The sequence below is a fragment of the Micromys minutus genome, assembly GCF_963924665.1.
Source record: "Micromys minutus genome assembly, chromosome: 10".
Classification (NCBI taxonomy): Eukaryota; Metazoa; Chordata; class Mammalia; order Rodentia; family Muridae; genus Micromys; species Micromys minutus.
The window spans coordinates 33,802,298-33,830,229 of NC_137979.1; the positions used below are offsets into that span (position 1 = coordinate 33,802,298).

General features: G+C 36.5%; 1 protein-coding gene across 1 annotated transcript; it reads left to right on the forward strand.

Moving 5' to 3' along the window:
- Nucleotides 1–863: 863 nt before the first annotated feature.
- On the forward strand, nt 864–26,709 carry TAF15 (TATA-box binding protein associated factor 15; the record flags this gene model as incomplete). The annotated part of the gene is made up of 16 exons (XM_080922423.1): nt 864–891; nt 2,215–2,254; nt 5,326–5,377; nt 5,486–5,570; nt 5,653–5,755; nt 7,541–7,734; nt 9,089–9,209; nt 17,528–17,562; nt 18,158–18,190; nt 19,356–19,465; nt 21,645–21,774; nt 23,008–23,100; nt 24,427–24,508; nt 24,598–24,686; nt 24,811–25,294; nt 26,570–26,709. The coding sequence occupies 16 exons, from the start codon at nt 864–866 to the stop codon at nt 26,607–26,609; spliced, it is 1,719 nt and encodes a 572-aa protein (XP_080778549.1). The 3' UTR covers nt 26,610–26,709.
- Between the last annotated feature and the right edge of the window lie 1,223 nt (nt 26,710–27,932).

Sequence of the window (27,932 nt, forward strand, 5' to 3'; positions counted from 1 at the left end):
ATTCTCCATGACCCCTTCATGACTTCAAGGCCAGTAGCACTTGGGGACTCTTAACACAACACCAAGTTTGGCAGCCACCAACACAAGATACAACCTAGGCTACCTTTAGAACATAGTTTCTGTTGTTAACTCAGGAACTACTTCCAAGTTGATCTTTTAATCACTGCAAGTTTCTTAGCTGACTAGCATCAATTGTCCCAGTAAAGCAATGGCTTTACTTTAGTGATTCTGTTCTGGTCTTTTCTTAATCACAGCTGACCAGAACCACAGATTGTTCACACAAAAGGCCCAGTAAAATCTTGGCTTCCTCCAGAAACTTCCCAAGCCAGGCCTCCAATCATTTGCATTGCTCTCAACAACATTATTTTCCAAGCTCCTGCAGAAAAGCTCAATGAACTCTTAACACTCAATGTCTTTTCAAGTCTAAAATTCCAGTCTTTTCAATCTTTCCAAAAAGACATAGTCAAGCAGTACCCTAATGTCTTGGGGTTGTTAGCTTTGCTGTGTTGAAATACCATGACCAAAGCAACTTGGGGAAAGATTATTTGGCTTATATTTCCATATCTTCTCATTGAAGGAAACCAAGTTAGGAACTCAGCAGGGCAGGCAACTTCTGGAGTCAGGATGCAGAGGCCATGGATGGGTGATGCTTTCTGGCTTGTTCTTCATGTCTTGCTCAGCCAGTCTCGCAGTGGGCTGGGCCCTTCCCTTTCAGTCATCAATTAAGAAAATGCCTTATAGCTGGATCTTAGGGAGGCATTTACTCAATTGTTTTCTCCTTCAGATGACTAGCTGGTGTTGACATGAAATAGCCAGTACACTGGTACACTTTGGTAATTTAGAAGCACTTCTAAATAATGAACATGTCTAGGCACAAGGCTCAAGTGTCAGGTAATTTTGACAAGAACTTATTTGAGTTGCTCTAAATGACCTTCATAACCCCCCCCCTTTAATGAATAAAATAACATCTGCATTTTTATTATTGAAATATATTTTCTGGTAGCTATGTTTATTTGTATATCTCGAAGTTTTATTCAGCTGAAGTCGGATTTATAGTTTCAGAGGATTAATTACCGAGGCTAAAGTTAAGGACATAAACATTAGATTTTAAGAGGTCATAAGATCTAAGTGCTATGTAGTTAAATGGTTTTGTTTGAACCAGAAGGAAACTTTGAGGCATTAGAGGTCATTGGAATGAATGCATGTATCCTCAAGTTGTTGCCTCCCTCCCCCCAATCTCATTGACTCTGATTCGGGTGACTTTACTTTGCTGTTTGATAGGTACATTTATTCTCCTTATAGTCCAGGTGGAGTCTTTTTTTTTTTTCTTCCTATTTTTCTTTAGTTGCTAGCTGTAACTCTTTAACCAGTGCCCTCTTCCCTTTTACTTGATATGTTTATTAGGCAGATACTGTTGCTGATTTACTGTCACTTATTGGCTAATTACTTGAAAACTTGGTGAAATCATTAGCTTTTCTTAGCAAGTCTCTTGAGACTTATTGATGCTGACAGCTACAGTAGTCCCAATACAGAACAGTGTATGTATTGATATGGTAGAACTAAGTAAGTGTGAGTCTGTAGATTTATCATGTCAGAATGCATGTTTCCTTTTCTAGCTCTGATTAAGCGTATTTTTAAATTTATTTTTATTAATGTAAAATAAAAAAATACATATGTAGCTTGAACTTTTGAGGGGTATGGGTTGTATTTTTCTTTGAAGCCTGGTCTGGAAGTCTAAATACTTATACTAGGCTGGTCTTGAGCTTGTGGCAATTCGTTTGCCTCAGTTTGCTGAGTGCGTGAGCCACCATACTTGGTTAAATTTTTTTTGATTTTTGTTTTGTTTTGTTTTTAAAGGATGAATTTTTACTGATTTTTATATTTATTTCGCTTCTTATGACCACTAGCACATCTTGTGGAACAGTGGTTTAACAATGTTTGCTTTGGGTGTGTGTTTATTTAATTTATTTTTTATTTGAGACAGGGCCTTGCTGCAGCCCTGGCTGGCCTAGAACTCACTATAAAATAGGCTGGCCTTGAACTCAGAAATCTGCCTGCCTCTGTGCTGGAAATGAAGGTGTGTGCCACCAGTCCTGGCTTCTAGTTTTTCTTAATGTAACTTTTAACAGTTTCTAGCAGTATATTTTTGTTTGTGTGAACTAAAGTTAGTCTTAGGGGGAAAGCATAATTTAAAATTCTTTTTATGTGTTTTAGATTCTGGAAGTTACAGTCAGTCTGGGGGTGAGCAGCAAAGGTAAAGTATACATATGTTTTCATAACTGTAATGAAAGTCTAAAACTGAGAAAAAAGATAATACAGTTTGTTTTCTCTGAAATTTGTTATTTATTTGGATGTATTAAAATAATAAGGCCAGATGTAGTAGTTCAGGCTTGTAATGTAGTAGTTCAGTAGTAAGGCCAGTAGTTCAAGCACTTAGGAGCTTGAGGTAGGATTGTTACAAATTTGAGCCAGCCTGGGCTACTATCTCTTTATTTATTTATTTATATTTAAAGATTTATTTATTATATGTAAGTACACTGTAGCTATCTTCAGACACACCAGAAGAAGGCATCAGATGGTTAGTTGTGATCCACCATGTGTTTGCTGGACTTTGAACTCAGGACCTCTGGAAGAGCAGTCAATGCTCTTAACCACTGAGTTATCTCTCCAGCCCCCTATCTCTTTTTTAAAAAGGGGTGGGAGTAGTTAATTATAACTTTGTTAATGGCGAAAGAGCTTGCCTTTATAAATAGGTGTCATGCAACATTTCTTCCTCCCCCCCCTTTTTAAATAGTTTGGTTGATTAATAAATACATCTTGAAGATAAAGACAAAAAAATCCTAAGTATTGTAAAGATTTTTTTTTCTTGAGCAATGTCTTTGAAAAATTAAAAGATTTTCTTTTAAGAATTTTAAAAAATTGTATTGTTATTTTAAAATAATATCTATGGCTGCATGTGAGTATGTGTACATGACCTCCAGCGCCTGTGGGTCCTCTGGAGCTGGCGTTACAGATAGTTATGATATGTCTGATCTGGGTGCTGGGAGTTGAACCTAGGACCTCTGGAAGTGCAGGCAGTTAAGTGCTCTTAACCTCTGAGCCATCCTTCTGCCTACAGAATTTCTTAAAATTAGCATCAAACAAGTTCTTAGAAAAAATATTTTATTTTTGATGATATATAATAGGTTAATGTGATTTTTTTTTTTTTAATACTCTATGTGTATGGGTGTTCTGTCTGCCTTGTATATCTGTGTAATGAACATGTAGTGCGCCCATAGGGGCCAGAAGACGGGGTGGGGTTGGATCCTTTTGGGACTGGTGCTAGAGACGGTTGTAAGCCAGTGTAGGAATGCTGGGAATCAAACTCAGGACATCTGGTAGACCAGGAAGTGATCTTAACCACTGAACCATCTCTCTAGCCCTTAGAGCAGATTTTCTTTCTTTTCTTTTTAAAATTAAACCATTTATTTAACAGTGAGGACAACTGAACCCTGCTGTCCTGTCAGTTGGCCTCCAGTTCCAGTGGAACTTGAGCAAGCCAGAAAACACCCTCAGGAAGGTCCAAAGCTAGAGCAGATTTTCTTTTTTCTTTTTCTTTATAATGTATGTAGGTACACTGTTGCTGCCTTCAAACACACCAGAAGATGGCATCAGATCCCATTACAGATGGTTGTGAGCCACTATGTGGTTGCTGGGAATTGAACTTAGTGCTCTTAACATCTGAGCCATCTCTCTAGCCCCTAGAACAGATTTTCTTAAAGCAATATACACTGTGTAGCAGTTCTTAAGGTCCTAATGGAGTTTTATGTCCAAATCATGATAGACTGTTCTTGCCAAAAGTAACAACTTTCAACACTGTAGCTCTTTTTGGAGGCTCAAAATTAACCCTCCAAATTAAGAAGTATATCAGAAGCAAAAAATTGGTGTGATTTTATTTTTATAAGATAGTACCTCTTAGTAGGTACTTGGCAAGTATTTATTGGTTGTATATTTTAAAAAGTAATAGATTCTGAAAAAAAGTAGTTGAGGAATTTCAGTATTTGTTAGCTCTAAAAGGTTTTATTTTGAAGATATTTTGGGGGTTATTAAAGAGCCATATATTCAGAGAGTTTTTTTGTTTTTTTTCTTCTCTTTGATTTGTTAGTACTTGTATGATGCAATTTTAGAAATTTAAATTTTAGGAAGGTAACATTTATTCAGTCAGATACCACATTTATCATACTACATATCAGTTTTCATACAATTTTATTTGATATTGGTACTTTGGATATATGTGTGTGCATCTAATATTAAACCAGATGTGTTAGCACATGCCTTTAACCTCATTACTCAAGGGGATCCCTGAGTTGGATTCCAGCTTAGTCTATAAAGTATGACAATCAAAGGTATACAGAAAAAACTTGCCTCGAAAGACAAACAAACAAGTTATCATTTTTTTCTCCTTTAATAATTACTGTGAGTCTCTCCATGCAGTTTTTGGAAATATACCTTAGAAATGTTTTTGTTGGGCTGGAGAGATGGCTCAGTGGTTAAGAGCACTGACTGTTCTTCCAGAGGTCCTGAGTTCAATTCCCAGCAACCACATGGTGGCTCGCAACCATCTGTAATGGGATCCGATGTCCTCTTCTGGTGTGTCTGAAGAGAGTGACAGTATACTCACATACATAAAATAAACAAATCTTTAAAAAAAAGAAAAGAAATGTTTTTGTTTTGAGACAGGGTCTTACTGTGTAGCTTTGGGAACTTGGAACTTGTTATGTAGACCAGGCTAGCCCAAACTCATAGACTGTCTGATTCTGTCTTGTGAGTACTGGGATTAAAGGCCTGGGCCACCATGTGGTTGTTGGAATGGTTATTTGTATAAACATTGTTTACATTTTATACATTGTGCAAACAACTATATATGCTTTGAATATTAGACATCTGTGTACCTGGTATTAAATAAAAACCTGTTTATGGAATGATACTGTTCAATTCCTTTCTCTGTTTTGATGTTTATCCCAAAGCATAATTTTTTTACTTTTACAGCTCTGGTGAAATATTTGTAAGAAATTTTCATAGCAACACTTTAGATATTGACTGATGTTCAACAGGTCTGGGAATGACTTCATGTATGTCTTTAGTTGTTGGTCATGAATTTAAAGTCTAAGAGAATTGTTTAAATGTAAGCAAATTTTTTTACCTTAGGAAATAAAAGAATTGGCATCCAAAAAAACCAGTTCAGACAAGGAGAAACACTATGTTGTGTTAAAACAAAGCTTTGTATTTAAGTTTCTAAATTCCTTAAAGCATATTTCTTTCAAGTATTGCAATTTTCTTTTACAGTTATTCTTCCTATGGAAATCAAGGCAATCAAGGCTATGGACAAACAACACAAGTAGGTTAAAAAATCATTTGTCTTTATTTTATTTAATAAGTAATGTTTATAAATAATTTATCTAAACTATAGTAAGTAATAAAGTTTGAGTGTTTACCTGAATTTCAGAGCTATTCTGGCTATGGACAAACAACTGATTCTTCGTATGGACAAAACTATGGTGGTTACTCCGGATATGGACAAAATCAATCAGGTTGGACTGGTTTGTTAAATTGCTATTTTAGAGAGTCAGAAATCAGAGCTTTCACTAAATAGTGTTCTTACTTAATTTTTAGGTTATTCACAGTCCTATGGTAGTTATGAGAATCAAAAGCAGAGTTCTTATGGCCAGCAATCATATAATAACCAGGGACAACAAAACACGGAATCATCAGGAGGGTAAGGAAACAGTGAATGATTGAAATTGTGTTGGGCATGTCTGCCTTTTTTATTTCCATTTAATTGTTTTGTAGTGCTGGTAGTAGAACCCAGGACTTTGAGTATTCTTTGTAAGTACTCTACCACTGAGCTGTGTGCTCAAATTCTTCATTTTGTTTTTGTACTATTGGATGCATTACCTTTAAAAAGTACATTTTTATTTTATGAGTATTATGTGCATATGTATGCCATGTATGTCCTTGTTGCCCACAGAGGCTAGAGGTGGAGGGTGAACACATTGGATCTCCCAGAACTGGAATTGAAAGGTTGTGAGGCACCATCTGGGTGTTGGGAATTAATTCTTGGTCCTCTGCAAAATCAAATGTTCTCAAACACCGAGCCGTTTCTCTAGCCCTCTCTCTTCCTTTTTCACTTAAAATAGTATTTCACTATGTAGCCATGGCTGGCCTAAAATACTGTGTAGGCCTCTATAAATGAAAATAACCTAACTAGTATTATTTCATAGTGTGGATTTTATTGTGATTTGTTTTATCCCACATTCCCTAATATAATTAATCCTCAGACACTACTATGAAACAACATTAGTAGTGCTTTCCATTCTATAGATATAAATAAGATTAAAAGAATATAGACTGAAGTCTCCAGTGGTTCTGGCGGAGAAGTACTGTAAATACTGTCACAGAAGTACTGTAAGTGAAATTTAAATGACATGGGGAAAGAATTGTGAGGTCAAATTATTGGTCTTAGTGCTCTGAAAAGTAGAAAGTACATATGGAGGAATAATATCTGGAAGCCATGCTGTATTATAAAAAAAATGCCAAGCCTTATTGGTAAGTGTAATCCAAAGGAAAATGCTTTTATAAAGGTTCTATATATATATATTATATTTGATAGCATGAAATAAATGCAGAGCAGAGAGAAATGTATTTGTTTTGTTTAATGAGACAGGGTTTTTCTGTGTATTCCTGGCTGTCCTGGAACTTACTCTATAGACCAGGCTGGCTTCTAACTAAGGGATACGTCAGTCTCTGCCTCCTAATCTATAAAGGTATAAACCCATCACCTGGTGAAGAAATGCTTCTTTTGATCATTTTAAAATAAAGGGTTAGTTTTCCAACTATAGTTTTGTGGTGTTTTTGAGTTGGTAGTTGGAATACATTGTTGTGGTATTCTGTAGAATTAGGTGTGACTGTTAAGACTGGAAACAGCTCTGCCTAAGCTCCCTTTTCTGACTACATTTGCAGAAGAATCATTTATCATGGTATTTTGGTAGTATCCTACATTTTCCTTTTAACTCAGGGAAGTAAAAACTAGTTACTTTGTCAGGCTGTAGAGATGGCAGTTAAGAGCACTGACTGCTCTTTCAGAGGTCCTGAGTTCAATTTTCAGCAACCACATGGTGGTCACAACCATCTGTAATGGGATCCATTGCTCTCTTGTGTGTCTGAGGATAGCTATAGTGTATTCATATAAAAATAAATCTAAAAAAAAATGCAGTTACTTTGTTAATAGTCTCTAAAGGTTCTTGTTTCTGTTTTAATTGTTGTTTTTCTCCAATGTAACAACTTCCCTTTTCCCCTTGGCATTTTTTAGTGATAGTGAAATGGTCTTTGGAAGGCATTCCATTGATAAATTTGTATAGATAAAAGAGCCAAATACTTACCATGAGAAATAGTCTACACTGCTGAGGATTGGCTGTATAGTGTTCCTTTTTATTTATTTATTTTTTTATGTGCATCAGCAAACATAATTCTGTAAGTTCTTATGTTCCTGATTTCTGTTCAGTCAAGGTGGAAGAGCACCTTCATATGGGCAGTCAGACTATGGTCAGCAAGATTCTTCTTATGACCAACAGTCAGGTTATGATCAGCATCAAGGCTCATATGATGAGCAATCCAATTATCAGCAACATGATTCCTATAATCAAAACCAGCAGTCTTACCATTCACAAAGGGAAAACTACAGCCACCACACACAAGGTAAGATAATGGCCTCTTTTTCATCATTCCTTCACAGAGTTGTTCATTGAGTTTGGATTTAGACAATCTTAGAATTTTACTTGGTGATAGAAATTTGGCATGACTGGAAATAGATTTTTTTCTGGCCATTGAAACTATTACTAGGTTATTTTTAACATTTTGCAGATTGTCAGAAGGTTGTGTGACTTTTGGTTACTGATTACATTTCTCTTAAACTGATGAAGTTGACAGTGTTATTGTTGTCAGTTCTTTTGGTGATAGTATACTTGATTTAGGAAAGTTAACCTATACTAGTCTTCTCTAATCTCTTGTAAAAAGAAACAGTCATTAATTTCTCTTGTTCCATAGCACTTTATATATATTACTGATACATAGGATTTAGACCACTCCATGAAAGTCAAGTGATTCAAGGGCAAGGTTTTTGTTTGTTTGTTTGTTTGGTTGGTATTTTTGTCTTTGTTTTGTTTTGTTTAATGCTTTTGTTGTCTACATAGGACTTGGCTCCTGGTAAGTGGTCATGAAACATTTTCGCTGAAAAAAAATTATTTTGGCAATTCTAGGAATTGAATCCCAGGATCTTTATGTGTGTTGGGTAAACACATCATCACTGAGCTATGTTCATAGCCATATTGATAATAGAGTGAAGGAGCAAAAATGATCTCTGGATATCTGTTTTCTCCGTTTGAAAAGTGTGTGGTGGCTGTGGTTTTACAGGCCTGACCTATGCTTGGCTTATATTTAATGTCTTTAAGGTGAAGGAAATAGAATTAGAAGTCTGTCTTTAATTTATTAAAGTTCTTGAATTCAAGGTTTCTAGTTTAGCTTAAGTAATTTTATTTGCTGTCTGATTTTGTAGTAAAATGAAATATGATATAGATGTTAATCTTAGGCACATTGAATTCCAGAATGTTATGTGATGGCTTACATTTTGGTGTTTCTTTCCCTGAAGGAGATTTTATGTGTCTCAAGGAGCCATTTACAGTTATATTGTTTGAAACATTTAATCATAAGTGACAATAGTTGCTGGGTATGGGGACATACATCATAATTCCTGGACAGGAGAATTACTTAAGCTTAAGAGTATGAGATCCGGAGAGATGGCTCAGCGGTTAAGAGCATTGACTGTTCTACCTAAGGTCCTGAGTTCAAATCCCAGCAACCACATGGTGGCTCAGAACCATCTGTATCGGGATCTGATGCCCTCTTCTAGTGTGTCTGACGACTGCAACAATATAAAATAAATAAATCTTTTAAAAAAAAAGTTTGAGATCCGCTTAATGTAGGGAGACATTTGTTATAACAAAACAAGACAAAAAATTAAAGTGACAGTATTTTTGTGTTTTTCTTTTTGTAGATGACCGTCGTGATGTGAGTAGGTATGGAGAAGATAATAGAGGATATGGCGGGTCACAGGGAGGAGGTAGAGGGCGTGGGGGATATGACAAGGATGGAAGAGGTCCTATGACAGGACCAAGGTAAGTATTTAGATACAGATGCCTTCATTTCCTCTCTTTCTTAGTGTTTTCCTTATATTATTCTGGCAGTTAAGTAAAGAGGCTTTTAGAGATTACATTGTAGAAAGAAGAACAGAAATTAAAACTCTTTCTCAGGCTTTTATATGTCATAAGTCACTTCATAAGAGGCTATATTAGTACTATTTTATATGGTGTATGTTAATTTAAACACCATTAAAGCTCCCTACCTTTTTATGATTAAATTAAATTACTTGATTGGTTTTCCTGCTGGAGCTCGACTCAAAACTCCTTTAAAAGATATCTTTGGAAACCAAAGTGTTTAGTGACCTAACCAATAAAAAGACAAATTATTCTATATGAAAGATAAATGGTTTCCTTAGTTGGGGACAGTAGCAGAATAGAAAGGTGGGGTAAACATGTAAGAAAGCTTTAATATATGTCTCTCCTTAAATGTAGTTTTTGAAATAATATATCACATAACACTTTAATCTTTCTGGTTGTAGCCGTGGTATGTAAGGCCTTTAATTTCTTGTTGCTATTTTTTAAATTATTAAAATTGGTTTCATTTACTTATGACATAGGTTGTAAAAGCTGATTTTTAGCATAATTTTAAAATACATCTATAAAGTTAGTGTATTGCTCTTGCAAATGGAATGAAAAACTAATTGGCTTACATCCTGAGGTGAGATTTAAAGATTGTAAATTTGTATACAATCTTTAAAGTAATTATGTTTCCTAAGAATTGAGAGTGTTGGTGGCCTGCTACTGATATTTGATGGTAGAGCAGTAGCAGTTCAGTTCTGTGTTCAGTTCTGTGATATGAGAAATAACTAATACATACAGCCATCTCAAGTGCTTCCCAAATTTGCTTATATCTGTTTTAATATACTATATGCTTTGATTTTATGAAAATGCCAAATTTTGATAATTTTGAAAAATTTTGTAAGAGAGTTTAAAGGCTTTTTAAAAATTTGACTTTAGTTTTTTGATTGGTAGTCATTTTACTAAGATAAATGATATTGTATATATCTTCATTAGTTGACATTAGTTTTTTGATGGGTAGTTACTTACCTTATCAAGATACTGTATTGATTATAAGTCTGCCACAGGTATAATGAAATAGTATTTAACTTTTTACCTTGCCTCTCTCTAACCTAAAAGGTAGATACTTAACTTTCAAGTGAAGTTGTTTTAGATAACTGGCTCCCTGGAATCCTATAAAGTTACATGGATCTCAAGTTTAATTTCTGCATTAGGAAGTTACAATCTAATAGATTCCGTATTAAAACTGTGACTGTTGCAGGGTATGCACACCTTTAATCCCCAGCACTCAAAAGGCAGAGGCAGGTGGATCTCTGTGAGTTCCATCCAGGCCATCCTGGTTTACAAAACATGTCCAGGACAGGCAGGGCTGTTAAACAGAGAAACCCTGTCTTGAAAAACAAAACAAAAGACCTGTGACTGTCTGACTAATGGAATTTCACTTTTTAGGAAGGGAATGGGTAGGGAGTCTATAAATAACATATTAGTTTGTGAGCACCCGTCTTAGAGCCACAGGGTTGATCCCTGATGAGGGAAACCACCTGGGTTCGTCCTTCCTTCCTTCCTTCCTTCCTTCCTTCCTTCCTTCCTTCCTTCCTTCCTTCCTTCCTTCCTTCCTAAGCAATATAGTGTCCTAGGCAATATATATGAGTTTAATTTGTAGCTTAAATACTGCTTGATAAATGAAGGATTTTATTTAAATCTATGCATAGAAACTCCATATACAAAGAGTTTGTGCAGAAGCCTGGTATTTATTAGGTTAGAATGATGCAGATGGTGGTAAAGCGAGAGAGTTGGAGAGATTTTGGTCTTAACTACTTCCTTGTCTCCCAGTATGTTAGTTGTTCACATAAAGCCTGTTTAGAAATCTAGGTGGCTATTTATTCTCTGTATTGAGTTGTCAAGGTTTGATTTTTCTTTTGGTGAAAGGCAAGATGGTAAATGTTTTAGGCTTCAGCCTTACCCTTGGAGCACCAAAATAGGCATAAATGAATGTAAACAGACCTGTCTCTGTCTTTGTAAAACTTTATGAATACTGAAATTAGATCTCTCTGCTGGGTGTGATGGTGCATGCCTTTAAAGCCAGCACTCCAGAGGCAGGCAGAACTTTGAGTTTCACAGGCTTCTCTCTCTCTCTCTCTCTCTCTCTCTCTCTCTCTCTCTCTCTCTCTCTCTCTCTCTCTCTCTCTCTCTTCTCTCTCTCTCTCTCTCTCTCTCTCTCTCTCTCTCCCTCTCTCTCTCTCTCTCTCTCTCAGGGAGGACCCAAATAAACAAAAATTTTCATGTACTACAACATTTTTAAAAATCGATCTGTTTATTTAGTTCATGTGTGTGAGTACTCTTCAGAGGTGGGCATCAGATCTCATTACAGATGGCTGAGAGCCACCATGTGGTTGCTGGGAATTGAATTTAGGACCTCTGGAAGAGCAGACAATGCTCTTAACCACTGAGCCATCTCTCCAGCCCCAAACTATAACATATTTAAGATGTGTCTTTTAGCTTATTCATTAGGGTCCAACATTATGAATTTGACCATAAATAAATGCCAGTCAAGATTCCTTTTTTTTTAAATGCACTTGGTTTTGCAATACTAAAATACACAGAATACTAAATACTAAATACTAAAATACACAGAAATTTTAGTCTTCACTCCTATTTGTGCTGAGTAATCATCTTAGGTTAAAACTTTAACTGTGGGGTGTAGAAGGCTAGGAGGAGGGACACAGTGGTTTGAAGAGTGCCTGGCAGTAGGTAGATTTATCATCTTTAAAGAGGGTTATAGTTTGAGGGTGAGGGTCGGGTATGTGGTAAAGAATGGGTTGTTCTTATTCTCTGATTGGTTGGCTGGAGGAAGATTTAATACCAAAAAAGACTTAATTTGGAGAGAGATATGTGAAGTTAATAGAAACTGCAGAAAATGGTCTTTTCATTGAAAAACAGTTGTTGCAAAGAATATTGAGTTTCTTACTGTCCTCTGACATTGATATCTTAGTGCACTAGAAGCTAAGATAAAAATGTCTCCTGCCTTTTAGTTTTAGCATTGATTACTCTCCTGCAGAATATCTTATTTTCATTGTTTGTACATGATAGAGTTAAGTGATTCACGCTTTTAAAATGTGAATTCCAAAATTTTGCAACTTTGAGTATTTTCTCCCTTTTGCAAGAGAATTTAATTAGCTCTCTTAAAAAATATGTGTATGTACATCTAGCTGTTGTGGTAGTGTCTGCCTTTAATCCCAGCATCTGGGAGGCAAAGGTATTTCTTGAGTTTCAGGACAGCTGGAACTACAAACAAACTCTATCTCAAACAAAAAGTGTATATCCTGATTCAGAGGTATGTAAGGTGGAATACTTTAGCATGGTTAAAACAGTGGATTCTAGCAAGGCAGTGGTGGCACACCTTTAATTGCAGCACTCTGGAGGTAGAGGCAGGTGGGTCATTCAAGGCTAGCCCAATCTACATTCCAGGAAAGCCAGGGCTACACAGAGAAACCCTGTCCCGAAAAATCAAAACAACAACAGTGCATGGCCAGGTACTATCCCTAGTACCTGGATATGATAGAGTAGTATATATGTTCTAGTTGCAGTGTAGAATAGCACTGCTCCATAGAAAAACAATGTGGGTCATAAATTTGAATTATGTATATAATTTTAAAATTTCTAGTAGCTTTATTGAAGAGAAAGCAGCCCAGGGCTATAGCTCACTTTCTGCTAGTCTCTTGGATTCAGTTCTTAGGACTGCAAAAGAAAGAGGAAACAGCACTAACAATAGTGAAAATAATTTTATTAATATACTTTAACCCAGTACATCTAAGATAGTTTATGTATTAGGTAAGCTATGATTTTTGACATTTAGAACTATCATCTTTGTCTACTTACATTTTAAACACTCATGCAGATACTAACTAAATTGGATATTGTAGCTCTAGAGAGAGATTTTTGTCTTCCTGAACTTAATTGATAAATCTTGATTCTGAAAACTTTTTTGTCATATGTATATACAACAGGGAGGGAAATAAACCTGACTATTGAAGAAAACAGTTCAAATAGATTGAATTTTATACATAAGACATTGTTGGTCTTTTCCTCTTACTTTCAAAATGTGTGTTCTCGGTTTATTAGTATAAAAACTCAAGCACAGAGCAAGGTTTAGGTAATTTCTTATTGCTTTATAGCTATGCCCTTTTTTCTAAGTGAGTACCAGGATAAAGGATTCCTACAGCCTGATTAAAGCTTAAGTAAACCCAGCTACCTGGGAGGTAAAGCGGGAGAATTAGAGCTTGAGTGGAAGACTGGATAATTTAACAGCATCGCTCTGGTCCTGGGTTCACCATATACGGTAGTAGTGATGTGGTAGTGTGACTGCATCATCCTGTGGCTTCCTAGGAATTTAGTCCTTCAGTGGAGACGTGTAGTCCTTGGGTTCTTTTTGTTTGTTTTAATTCTCAATTGGAAGTGTAATGTGATGTCTTTTGTTTGTTATCAATCCTAGCACTTGGGAGAATTGCCTTGAGTTTGAGGCCAGCTTGGGGTCCCTTGTACCAGGCTGGCCCAAGTTATATAAAATGAGAACAAGGAAAACGCACAGGCCCCTAAAATAAAAACTATCTTATAGTATGCTTAAGAAATGTTTAAACTAGCTATGGGCATTCATTTTTCCTGCATGTATGTTTGTATACTATATGTGTGCATTGCCCATGAATGCCAGAAGAGAATGTTGGATTCACTAGGACTGCAGTTCTAGGCTGTGAGCCATGTGGATGATGTAAATTGAATATGAATTCTCTAAAGAAAATTCCAGTGCTCTTACCACTGAGTTATCTTTCTAGCTCTCAAATTTTCCTTTCTATTGAATGTTTCTTTTCTAAGCATATAATGACATTTCATTGAAACCTCCACAGTCTATCCTCAGATAGGTCCTCTTTTCATTTTGAATTTGGAAGACCCATATCTTTTAAGTTTCTTTATGTAGGGATACTTAGCCAATTAAGTTGAAGATACCTGTGTGTCTTAAATATCCCCGTTACTTTACTTTAAAATGTTCTTGGGGAATTTTTTTTAAAGATTTATTTATTTATTATGTACAAGTACACAGTAGCTATCTTCAGACACATCAGAAGAGGGCATCAGATCCCATTACAGATGGTTGTGAGCCATAGTAAGGCTATAGAACTGAGTTTTGTAAAGAAGGAAATTAACCTTAATGTTTTTATATATCCTTTTGGAGGATGCATCTTTAAAAAATATTTTTATTTATGTATATTTATTTTGTGTAAATATTTGCCATGGTAGTGCAACAGACAAGAGAGAGTATTAGATCCTTTGGAGCTAGAGTTATAGGCATTTATATCACAACATCTGAACATGGACTCTGGGAAGCTGAACTTGGATCTTCTGAAAGAGCAGCAAGTGCCCTTAAAAGATAACCATTGTCGTTTTTATTCTTTTTTTTTTTCCTTTTTCTTTTAAAATCAGCTAGGTCACACAGTTTCCAGCGTTTGGGAGGCTGAGGCGGGTGGATCTTTTGACTTTGAGGCTAGTCTAATCTACATAGTTAGTTCAAGGATAGCTAGGGCTCTGTAGAGAAACTGTCTCAAAAACAACCACTGCCACCAGAATCATTCAAAATTGTATTGTTGGGAAGAATGGAAATGAAAGTCTCCCTTATACATAATATTGTATATTTTTCTTTCATTATAGGCCAGATAAGCTGTTTTGTTGACAGCAACAAAGCAATAGGATGTATCTTATTAACACATAGCTTCTAGTTTCTTTGTAAAAAGTCTTTCTTTCTCGTAAACATTTTAACCTCCTAAAATGGGCACTATGGCACATGCCTGTAATCCCAGTGCTGGGAAGAGGAGACTTGAAGATCCTAGGGGCTCAGTAGCCAGACAGTGTAGCTGATTCACATGAGCTTTAGGTTCAGTGGAGCTCAAGAAATTAAAAGTTAAGGTGGAAAGTAAAGACTTCTGATAGACATCTGGCTTCCATATGTAGGAGTAGCTGTATATACATATACACATGCTCATGCATGCATGTACCATATACAAGAACAATTTTTTTTAAAAAGAAATGTGGACTTGATGTTTTTATTAATTTTTGTCTGTCACTGGGGTTCTTCATCTTTGAAGAAATTTTGGCTTCTAATAAAATTTTCAAGGAGCTTGGAGGATAGCTTAGTAGTAGACCACTTAAGCAAGCATGAGACCCTGTGTTCAGTCCCCAGTACTGAAAAAGAAGGGGAACATTTTATTTTCAACAGTTTGACCTAACCTCTGCTTGTTCATGGCAAATGCACTTTGGAAGAGGAAGCAAAAGTGTTGTGGTAAATTTTATTTGGGGTTTTTTAACTGTACCATAATCATTTAGTTCCCAAATAAAAGACACAAAACCTTCAAAGCATTAGAGCTGGGCAGATAAATCAACTCTCTGTGCTTTTTTTGTCTACTTTCCTGTTAGTATACCCCCATACTCCTAAATACCACTTGCCATGTTATACCTGGGCCACTCCTACTCCCAACAGGTGGGGCCCTCATGGTTATGTGCTCAGATTCTATCTAAGCATGGTGCTTTCTTTCTGCTCACTCCTAGTGCACTCTGCCTCAGACCCCAAGGCCAGGAACAGAAGCCTACCTTTTTTCTGTGCAGCTACAATCTGTAGGCATCTTTATTCAACCAAAAGTGTTAAGAAACAAGGTTTGCACAACGAAGGCTAGTCTACGGAAGAATTCACTTGTCTTGAGGCAATGACCTTGGGATACAGAATTTAGCAGTATATTACACTGCAACAGACCAAACCTCAACACAAAAGGATCAATAGCTCAAGTTCATCCTTATCTACATAGCAAATTCAGGACCATCTTTATGACCTGTCTCAAAAAACTAAAACCAAAATGGAAATTACTTCCTTCTCTTTCTTAAAGAAGTATCAGTGATAGAATGTCAGTTAAAGTGTAGGAAAGGATGAGGTACTTTGCTAAGACATTAATTTTAAATACAAAGCTATATCTATGAAGAACTTCAGTTTAATGTTTTCTGTGCAGCCTGGAACAAGTCTGCTAGAAAAGTTTTCTGGGACTTATAAAATTTAAAAGCAAATTAAAACACGAGTGTCTGTACCTAAGTTGATTGTAAAGCAAAATGTTTTTATGTCAGGGTAATAAACAAAAAGCTTTCTCCTTTAGTTAGATTTCATTGGACAGTTCAGAAAAGCCACTTAGCGAGTTGGGTAGTCACTAGAGCAGAGGTTTATAAGCAGATAGAAAATTAGGTTAGCTTCAAGGATTGTGGTAGATGAGCAGCAACTCAGATATTACCTGAAAATTCCTTATCAGCACTTGTGTTATAGAAGGTTTATGTATTTCACTCAAGAGAAACAGGCTTTTATAGGAGGAATAGAATTTTGTTTTGCTTTTTTGGTCATTGTTTGGATGGTTGGGTTTTTTTTTTTTTTTTTTTTTTTTTTTTAATTACTTGACTAGTATGAGCTGCTCATATTAGATTTGTTACATAAAACCATGTGTACAAGGACCATTGACTTAACTGACAGTGTAAATTTGCAAAAAAAAAAAAAAAAAAAAAAGTCATTCTGTGGCTTTGCATCTTTAACATATTTTGTTGGTTTGATATTTAGACCATTTGGCAACTTGAACCTCAGCTGTGATAGGAAAAGATCTCATATTCCAGTGGCTCATGGAGAGGAGTAGTTTTGAGTTTAGCTTTTTTTAGTCCTCACTTTTTATCAGTCTTCTTAAGTTTAAAATTTAAGACTATTTTTATTCAGGCTTATTTTTGTTTAAATTTATCTCTTTAAAAATTAATAAAATCCATAATTTAATATAACAGCAGAATCTGTTCTTAAGTTTTTACCTTTCCTGCTATCAAAGTCTAACTTAGCTTTTTATTCCTCTGGTCTTTTTTGTACTTAATTATTCCTAATACTCTAATTTAACATTTCTCATGCTGTGCCTGCAGTTTTAAGTTACAGTTTGAATAGTAGTCTTTTGGCTTGGGGTTGGGAAGATAATTTTTTTAACATAAAAAGTATATTAGTTGTGTTACAATAAATGTAAAAAGACATCTCGTGGAAATAAATCCTTGGGAAAGCACTTAGATTGAATCATTGAACTCTGGAATGGATTTACTGGAAAGTTAGTGGTGCTACTATTTTCCTAGGCACAGTTTTCCTGTGACAGTTAAGTGTAGATTGAGCCCAGGGCTCAGCACATTAGAGACTTAAGGAAGAAATCATTTCTTCAATTTTTCCTCTGCAGTGGTGGTGACCGCGGTGGCTTCAAAAATTTTGGTGGTAAGTGCTGAGTATCCCAAAATGTTTCAGTGGAAATGCTATATAAATCTAAAAGCCACCAATATCCCGCAGCAGATGCAGTCTAAACCCTTCTTACTCTGTTGAGGCTTTTGTGTTGTGTGCGTTACAAAGTACTCTCTGTATACACACTTATATCAAAGTAGATATTAAAACCAGATCTGATCTCAAGTAGTTCAATGCGTTTTCTACACAGTGCATTTGCATGAAAGAGTCTGTGACCAATGAATAAGGACTAAACTGGGTTTTGACAATAGTTTTTTTCCCTTTTATAAAGGTAGCTGACGTGTTTTTAAATTGTTAGGGGTTTCCAATCAGCTTTACAACCAGTGCTTGATAAACATGATGCTAGAATAAAGACAAGTGGGTGCAATCTTGGACAGGGCTAAAGAAATGTTGCCATTCGTCTTGATTTCCTAAACTTTAAATAGTAAATATTTATGTAGTTATTTTTAAACCTGTGATGGTTGACTTTCAAGGATTTGAAGTACTGACTTTACATGCTTTGGTTATTACCGTTTTCTTTTTAATTTCAAATAAGTTGTCTTAGACAGCCTTTCCTTTTCTTCTCCCATAGGTCACAGGGATTATGGACCCAGACCAGATGCCGGTAAGGTTCTTGATAATTTGATTTTTTACCTCTTAAAGAGGAATTATGTATTTGGAGGGGTGAATATTGGAGGGAGGTGTAATTTAATTTAATGGTGTTGCCAGATCTGGGGAATTTGACTTAAAATAATAGTACTTCAGTTATCTGATTAGAAAGCTTGCTAGAGAAATTGCTATGTTTGTGCTTTTCTGTATTATACTTTTTCTTGTTTGAAGAAACATTCAAATTTTTACTGCTAATAAGTGTTAATACAGTCTAACTTAAGAGAAGATTGTTATCTTAGCAATGTAGAGGTAAAAATAGCTGTTTAGTTCTTTCCTTGGATTGGTAGTTTAGTGGGTATAAGAAAGTTGTTCATGCACAAGGGAATTGTCTTTCTTTGGGTAGAAGTCACTAATTTTATGTGGCTTTTCATTTTTAGATGAACTAAAGGCTATAGACTTGGTTTTGGAGCCTTTTGAAAGTTAGGATTTAGAGGTTAAAATCTATCTGAGTAAAAATATTTAATATATATTGAAATCAGAACTTTTGTTTTTATTAAGATGCCAAAGTATTCTATATGGATGGCAATTTCTGAATTATCCCTTGATGGACTGAATTTTTATACAACTTTCTTACTTTGTTGTACTAATCCAAAAGTGTGCGTGTAAGGTAAGGTGTGTGTACCAGGTGCTCTTACCTTCTGATATATACAAGGCTTTTTGCAGTGAATGGGAAACCAGCAGTTATGCTTGGCTGGCTTGAGAGTCAAGTATCCAATTTGGGGGAATTGTGTACTAGAAAGCCTTTTAAAAGTATTGATTAGTCAGCTGTATGACTATATAATTGAAAGTTCTTTAGAGAAAGGTATGGTAATTAACTTTCTTCATCTCTTCATGAGCTTTACTCCTGGATCTGAAGAGTGATATTTTTAACATCTCCCTTAATTGGTTTATATGTATTTCAGAGTGTGACCTGCACTTTACTTGTAGTTTGTTGTAAGAATTGAACTTCCATATAACTATTGTGAATACTTTGCATGTTTATATAAGATTTTATATTGTTCTTTATATTTGGCGCTTAGAAGCAGTCCAATACTAGTCAATAAATTGTTTTTGATTACTGAACAGGATGTAGTAGTTTAAGGAATATGTGTATGAAATTGACCATAGCTTTTCCCCCTTAGATTCAGAGTCTGATAATTCAGATAACAACACAATCTTTGTGCAAGGACTTGGGGAGGGTGTGTCTACAGATCAAGTGGGAGAGTTCTTTAAGCAAATAGGAATTATCAAGGTAAGTTAAAAGTGTCACATTGAAGATTTCATAATTATTAATATTGTAATTAAGGTACATACATTACATTGTAAGTCTGTATACTCTAGTAAGCATTATCTAAATCCTTCAATGCATGTGCTTCCCAGAAGTCTGTAGGCCTTTGCTAAGTGTTTTATTTAGCTTTCTGTTACTGTTATAGAATATTCTGGCCAAAAGAACCCTGAGGAGAAAAGGGTTTATTTTATTTGGTTTATCGTAATTCATCATTGAAGGAAGTCAGGGCAGGAACTGAAGTAGAGACCATGGAAGAATACCTGTTTTTGTTCCCTATGGTTTGCTCAGCGTGTTTTCTTTTTCTTTCTTTCTTTCTTTCTTTCTTTCTTTCTTTCTTTCTCTCTCTCTCTCTCTCTCTCTCTCTCTCTCTCTCTCTCTCTCTCTCTCTCTCTCTCTCTCTCTCTCCTTTCTTTCAAAAAAGATTTATTTACTTAATGTAGCTGTCATCAGACACATCAGAAAAGGACATCGGATCCCATTACAGATATTACAGATGGTTGTGAGCCACCATGTGGTTGCTGGGAATTGAACTTAGAACCTCTGGAAGAGCAATCAAGAGTTCTTTAACCATTGAGCCATCACTCTGGCCCTCAGCATGTTTTCTTAGACTATGCAGGATCACCTTTTCAGAGGTGGCAATGTCTTTAGTGGGCTGAGCCCTCCCACATCAATTGTCAGCTAATCTGGTGGAAGCATTTTCTCAAATCCCGTTCCTCTTTCTAGATGCTTTTAGTTAGAGTCAAGTTTACAAAAATAACTAAGGAGAATGAATATTGAATTTACTAAAAGTACATGAAGGCTTTATTTCTTGCTCATGTTTATTTTTATTCCTGTTCCTAAGCTTTGTTCTTAGAATCTGAAATGCAAATATATGTAAACTAAAAGTTATTACTAACAACTTTTTATGCTTAATGTCTGTACTGCATTAGTCCATTATCTTGTGACCTGTTGTTGTTCACTTAATTTCATGTATGTACTTCTCACCTTTAACTAAAAGCAGCCTTTAGAGCAGGATAAAGGAAATAATGGTTGGTTGATGTTATTGCATTCCCTTGTCCTCATTTTGGTATTTGTGAAATTACTTTTATTTCTTATTATTTGGGAATTCTTGGGTTTTTTTTTTTTTTTTTTGTTTTTGTTTGCTTTTTTTTTTCTTTTCTTTTCTTTCTTTCTTTTTTTTTTTTTTTTTAATTTATACATGAACCACACACAAGTTCAAAGCTTTTCTTTGTTTTGAGATAGAGACTCCCATTGTTCCTGGGTTAGCCTCATTCAAAATCTGCTGCCTTAGCCTCCTGAATGCTGGGGCTAGAGGGACAAGACACCATGGCTGGTCACATATTTTTAATAAAATAGAACTGTCTTCTACCCTCATCCCTGCCAAAGCCCAATGGATATCTTAATAATAATGCATTGATTTTATTGCTAGCCTTTAAGTGTTTTACAGAATATTTAAGTTACACATAAACAGCATGCCATTTTTTAGGATTTTTGGTTTTTGGGTCATTGTTACTGTTTTTGGTGGTCCTGAAAGTGGAATCCAGACCTTCAAATATACTAGCTCTTGTTAGGTTTTTTTTTTTTTTTTTTTTTTTTTTTTTTTTTTTTAAGTTCTGGCTGTCCTGGAAGTTACCATGTAGACCAACCTGGTCTTAAAATATTTAAGATGGACCTTGCCTCTGCCCCCCTAGTACTGGGATTGAAGGCATGTGCCATTACTGCTGGCTCCTGATAAGATTTTTGTACTTTGTTTTTCTCTTACTGCTGTATGGAAGGAAAGCTTTCAGTAGCCACACCTATTGATAACTTCATTACATAATACAGATACATTGATCCCTTTTTAAAAAATCTTTAATTGCCTGGATAGGTGGCTTCACTGAAGAGCATGCACTGTTCCAGAGGATCTGAATTCAGTTTTCATTACCCATGTTGGGCTGCTTATCACCTGCCTGAAGTTCCAGCTACAGGGAATCTGATGGTTCTGGTTTCTGAGGGCACTTGAACTCATGTGCACACTATACACATACATATATACACACATATAATTAAAAATAATAAATTTTTGAAGAAGAATATTTACCTGAATGATACATGATTATTCCTGAAATGCAACATCAATTTGGTCTTTTTTTTTCCCCCCTAGACTAACAAAAAGACTGGAAAACCAATGATAAATCTTTACACAGACAAAGACACAGGAAAGCCAAAAGGGGAAGCAACAGTGTCATTTGATGACCCTCCATCAGCTAAGGCAGCCATTGATTGGTTTGATGGTATGCTCCATTCCTATATTTGAAGTTATGTATGTGTTTGGGTGTTTTGCCTGCATATATGTCTGTGCATGTTTTGCACAGCTGGTGCCTTTGGAGGCCAGAAGAGGCTATTACATCCCCTGGAAATGGAGGCATAGATGGTTGTAAGCTGTCATGTGGGTGCTGGGACTCAAACTTGGCTCCTAGAGAAGCAGTTAGTGCTCCTAACTGCTGAATATCTCTAGCTCCCCATTTGTAACCTATCTAAGAGATAGTGTTTATTTTTCTGTTTAATAGTGATCAGGAATACAACAATCTTGTGCTTTTATGTGCTTGTAGATAGGAGATAAAAGTTTATCGTTGTGTTTCCTTAATCTTACTTGCACATAATTCTAACCCTGATACAGGTATAGAAAGTTGGCTTGGTTGATACCTGCCTGCTAGGCATCTTGTTCAAAACATGCTACAACCTTCCAAAAATCAGTGTTACCAGATGAGGACAATTTTACAACTAAATCTGAACCCCAGCCTTGCTTACCCTCCTCTTTGTTTATTCTAAACTATAAACACACTGGGACGCTCATGTATATATAAGCATATGTACTTATATATATATTATATAAGCATATTTGCATGTGTATGCACATGTACTAATTCTGTTTAATAATGCACACACTAATTCTCTTTAAGAAATAAAAGGTAACACAATTGACAGTTCTGCAAATTAGATATTCATATAAAATATTAGACTGAAATTAGGAATATAACTCAGTTATAAAGTATCTGCATTAGGCCTGGGGTTCAGTCCTCATGACTAGAAAACAAACTTATATACTCTTATTAAATATTAGGTTTTTTTTTTTTCTTTAAACTTAGTAGAAAATAACTATCTGCCCATGGAAGGTCTGGTCTGTTGTATAGATTATGGGTTATATTTTAGCACTATTTGACTATTTGGAACACAAAGCACTATTATGTTTAAATTTCTATAGGAATGTGTTCATTATTCTTTTGAAAGTAAAATTAGCCAAGACAGTAACTTTTTTGGGGGAGGTAGAGGTACGGAGTAGCATTGTAACATTCATTTAAAACCTTCTACCCTTATCTTCCCTTCTTTTTAGATTTTGGTGAAAAAAGGTCTAGCTGAAGCTGGGACCTCAAAATCTCAGTGATCCTCTTGCCTCTTCAGCTTTTTGGAGTGTTGGTTATAGGTGTACCACTTTGCTGAACCTCAGAACTGTTTTTTTTTCTTAGGAAAAGAATTCCATGGAAACATCATTAAAGTGTCATTTGCCACTAGAAGACCTGAATTCATGAGAGGTGGTGGAAGTGGAGGTGGAAGACGAGGTAGGATATGTGCATTGATCCCCAGCATTATGTAAAGAAATAAAAAGGCCCAAATGCTACAGAGTGTGACTATAAGTCTGTCCTTGCTTACATATAATTGCTTGCGACTTAAAATATTTTTATGTATTTTATGTATGGGAATTCTGCATGTACACCTGCAAACCAGAAGAGGGCATCAGATCCCTTTATAGATGTTCTGTTACACTGTGGGGTTGTTGGAAATTAAACTCAGGACCTCTAGAACCAGTGCTTTTAACTGCTGAGCCATCTCTCCAGCCCCATAAATCTTATTTTTTGGGTTTGGTTTTTTTTTTTTTTTTTTTTTTGGTTTTTCATGACAGAATTTCTCTATGTAGTTCTTCTGGCTGTCTCCTCTGTAGATTAGTGTGGCCTCAACTCAGAGATTACTACTACCCTCCCCCACCCCCAAAATACACACACACACACACACACACAAAACGTGCTGGGATTAATGGTGTGTGCCACCACCAGCTACTACCTACTCTTTGTTCCCTAGGCTCATTTACCTTTATCTATTTAAAAAATTTATTTATTTAATGTGCATGAGTGTTTTGTTTGCAGTATGTACTATGTGAATGCCTGGTCCCCAAGGATACCTGAAGGGGCTGTTGGATCCTCTAGAACTGGAGTTACAGATGGTTGTGAGCTACCAGTGGGTGCTGGGGATTAATTCCTGGAGCAGCTTGTGCTTCTGACCACTGCAGTATCTCTCCAACTGTCCTGTATTTCATCTTAAAATGAGGATGTTCCAGTGGCTAAGAAAGTGGTAGGAAAGGTCATAGACATGGCTTTGCAGTGCCCCTACAGCAGTGGGAAAGCAACTCTGGATGAGTTTGTTTAAATGAAACCTAGTTAGGTAGCTGGTCTAACTTTTTAAAAGCATTTATTTGTGTGAGCACATGCATGTCACTGTGCACATGCAGAGTTTAGAGCACAGCTTTGCTGAGTTAATTGCTCTTTTCACTGGGTGGGTGCCAGGCATCAAAGTCAGTTTGTGAGGCTTAGAACAAGTCCTATGCCTGCTGAGTTGTCTCACTGCTAGAGCTGACCCAATTTTTAAGATCTCAAATGCAGCTTTTTGATTTAAAAAAAAAAAAAAAATTGGTCCATTTTCTCAAGTTTGGGATTTACCTTACTACTTAGACTAAATCTTTATAACTGAATCACTGTCTTGCTGTAATAGGAATTAATTTAGAAGGAGTCTGTCTAGGTATTGATGGGTACTTTATTTCTTTTATTTCTCTTAAATATCGTCTGTTGCTGTTTTTTTTTTTACTTCTACTGTATCCCTTTCCTTCCCACTAGGTCGTGGAGGATATAGAGGGCGTGGAGGTTTTCAGGGGCGAGGTGGAGACCCCAAGAATGGGGACTGGGTTTGTCCTAATCCGTAAGTATGCTGTTTACTTTGGTGGGTGAAGACATATAAGGATCCTGGATTTATTGGAGACTTAGGAACATTTTATTCTCCTCCTTCAGGTCATGTGGAAATATGAACTTCGCTCGAAGAAATTCCTGTAATCAGTGCAATGAACCTAGGCCAGAGGACTCCCGTCCCTCAGGGGGAGGTAGGCCAGTTTGTTATCTTGTTAGTCTTTTCATTGCATGCATTAGATGCTTGTCTTCTAACTAGCCTTGGGGAACTTTACATTATTAATGCTGGCCTTACTGGTTTGTATTTTTACCTTGCAGATTTCCGGGGGAGAGGCTACGGTGGAGAAAGGGGCTACAGAGGTCGTGGGGGCAGAGGTGGAGACCGAGGTGGCTATGGTTCAGACAGAAGTGGGGGTGGCTATGGTTCAGACAGGAGTGGGGGTGGTTATGGTGGGGACAGAAGTGGAGGTGGCTATGGTGGGGATAGAGGAGGTGGCTATGGAGGAGACCGAGGTGGTTATGGTGGAGACCGAGGGGGCTATGGAGGAGACCGAGGGGGCAGCTATGGAGGAGACCGAGGTGGTTATGGAGGAGACCGAGGGGGCAGCTATGGAGGAGACCGAGGGGGCTACGGAGGAGATCGCAGCCGAGGAGCCTATGGAGGAGATCGTGGTGGTGGCAGTGGAGGCTATGGTGGAGACCGAAGTGGTGGCTACGGAGGAGACAGAGGTGGGGGTTATGGAGGTGACAGAGGTGGCTATGGAGGAGACCGAGGTGGCTATGGCGGCAAAATGGGAGGAAGGTGAGTATTCAAATGTACTGTGAACCTTTTCTTTTTTTTTTTTTTTTTTTTTTATGTATGTGAGTATACTGTCACTCTCTTCAGACACACCAGAAGAGGGCATTGGATCCCATTACAGATGGCTGTGAGCCATGTGGTGTTGTTGGGAGTTGAACTCAGGACCTGGAAGTGTTCTTCATTGCTGAGTTATCTCTTTAGCCCCAGCCCCACTGCTTCTTAGGCAACCAATTTGACACATTTTCTTTCTTTTTAAATCCCATTAACATCTTTCAGGAAGAATTGTTTAGTTCCCTGCTTAATAATTCCAAGTTTTTTTTTTAATTTTGCAAATTAATAAATGTTTATGTTACTTTTCTCATGGCTAAAGAAAACTAGGATTGAGAGATAACTTGACAATGTTTAAATTATGAGTTCTTGAAGATTTTCAAACCCTGCATTTATTCCTTGTATAAGTTCTTCTATTTCTTGGAGGTAGTGGAAGCTAGTGAGAATTATAGTGTTTACATATTGTAGTGTCCAACTACCTGGCTTCTGTTCCACATCTTAATGCCACGTTAGGCAAGTTACATAACCCTTTGAAGCATCAATAGTCTCTTCTGAACAATGGAGCAAATAATACCCAATATGTAGAATTTGGTGAGATTGTAACAGAGGTTTGCCCATAAAAAGCAATGTATAATCGTTTGGTATCAGTTATAGCTTCATTACCATATAGTAAATGTACGTGTTGCAAGTACTGTACAGTAGTGTCTATACAACTTTAGCTCTGGTTCCTTTGGTCTCTGTAACAGTAACTTTTCTGAGATTATATACATAGTGACAGATACAGAATTTATACATGAAATGTAAATTTAAAAAAATTATTCTGCTATGCCAAGGTTCTGTCTGGACACTAGACTTGGCATAGTACTTGTCTTTACGGTGTCCTTGTAGTCCTTGGTCTAGGTGGAAAGGTACTAGAGTGATGGATAGCAAAACCTCTAAGAAGCATTGCAAGTCTTAAAGCTGATGAATTAGATTTACTAAGAATACTTTTTTGAGTTTAAAGCCTGCCTGGTCCACATAGTGAACTTCAGGACAGCTGGGACTATGTGGAAACCCTGTCCCAAAAGAATAATATGCTTTCTTGGGAAAAGGAAATAAGGTGTATTGTTACCTTTTATAGAAAATATCTAGCTGGTACAGGTCACCAGCACTCTGAGGAAATGTACCATGGTCCCTTGGTAAAATCCTAGAACTTATTTGTTTTTTTTTTTTTTTTTTTTCCATCCCTAGAAACGACTACAGAAATGATCAGCGCAACCGACCGTACTGATGACTGTTTCAAATATTCCTTTGTCTCTGACATGATCCATGGGGAATTGTCAGAGTGTGCCTGCTGCTTTCCTCATGGCCTCTTGGGTAGTGAAATTGACATTGGGTTTTTATTTGGGTGGGAGGGCTGGGGACAGTTCCTTTTAGAAATGTCCATCAACATTTTCCCTTTTAGTTTTCCACCTTCTCCTTCCCAATCCTTAAAGCTAAGTGCGTTGTAAAATATTGCCAAAATGGAATGTGTTTTGTAATACTGCAATAAAAGCTGCTTGTTTTTTGTGGACATTGAGTGCATTATTTGTCACACTTAGGACTCAGTTACAGCTAACTAGTCCTACAGAACTAAAATTAATATTAGCTAGGTAAATTGAAATGTTATTTTCAGCTGTTCTCGATTGAGCCCTTGCTTTGTTTAGAGTAGTAGTTTGAAGGATGTCTTGAGAGCTTGGTGGGTATAGGAGTCATTCTAGGAATGTCTGTTTCCACCCATACTGTTATTCAGTCAGATTTGTTTTCAATCCTGACTGATGCCCCTCAGTATTCCCTACTCCTAAATCCTTAACCTTTCCACTTAGATGAAAATAGGTGCATAAAACATAACATGGGCTGAATATAACATTTGATCTCCAAAATCAGTTTCTTATTCTTCCTAACCTGAGTTTTTACCAACCTACCAAGGTTAGATCAGGTCAAAACTTAAGAGTTTCTTGATTTCTAGCTTACGTTGTGTACATATGCAGACCTTTTTGATTCTACCTTACCCCAAACCATCTATACTTTTGACAGTTCTGATAACAAGCTACATTTGTCTCTTTATTAGGACAGTTGCCGTAGCCTGTTCACAAGTCTCCCTAGACAGCTAAATGATATAAGATATAATAGTACCATCTCAGCCATTATAATTCTTGTTCATACCAAATAGGCTTCTGCTTTAGTACCACTGCGTATGTTCTGTGTCGTGTTTTCAGATACTCATATGGTCTACTCCTTTTCAACACTACATGAGATTATGTGTCAACCATTTTCTTCCTCGTTTTTCCTGGCTATTACACCTTTGATAACATCTTCATTAGCATATTTGCAAATTATCAATCAGTAAGTAGGAGTTGAGAATAGATACAATTAATCTCCCTGGAGCAATGGTTAGCTGTATGTAAAAGCTATAAATTTTTGAAAATAAGAATGTCCTAAGCTCTACCAAAAATCTGAATGAAGCCTGAGCATTTTTGAAGCAACAATGTAACTAGTTCAGGGAAGACTGTAGGGGGAGAGGGAAGTTTAAGACAACTCAGACATATGTCTAAGATGAACAGATCATCCTGAA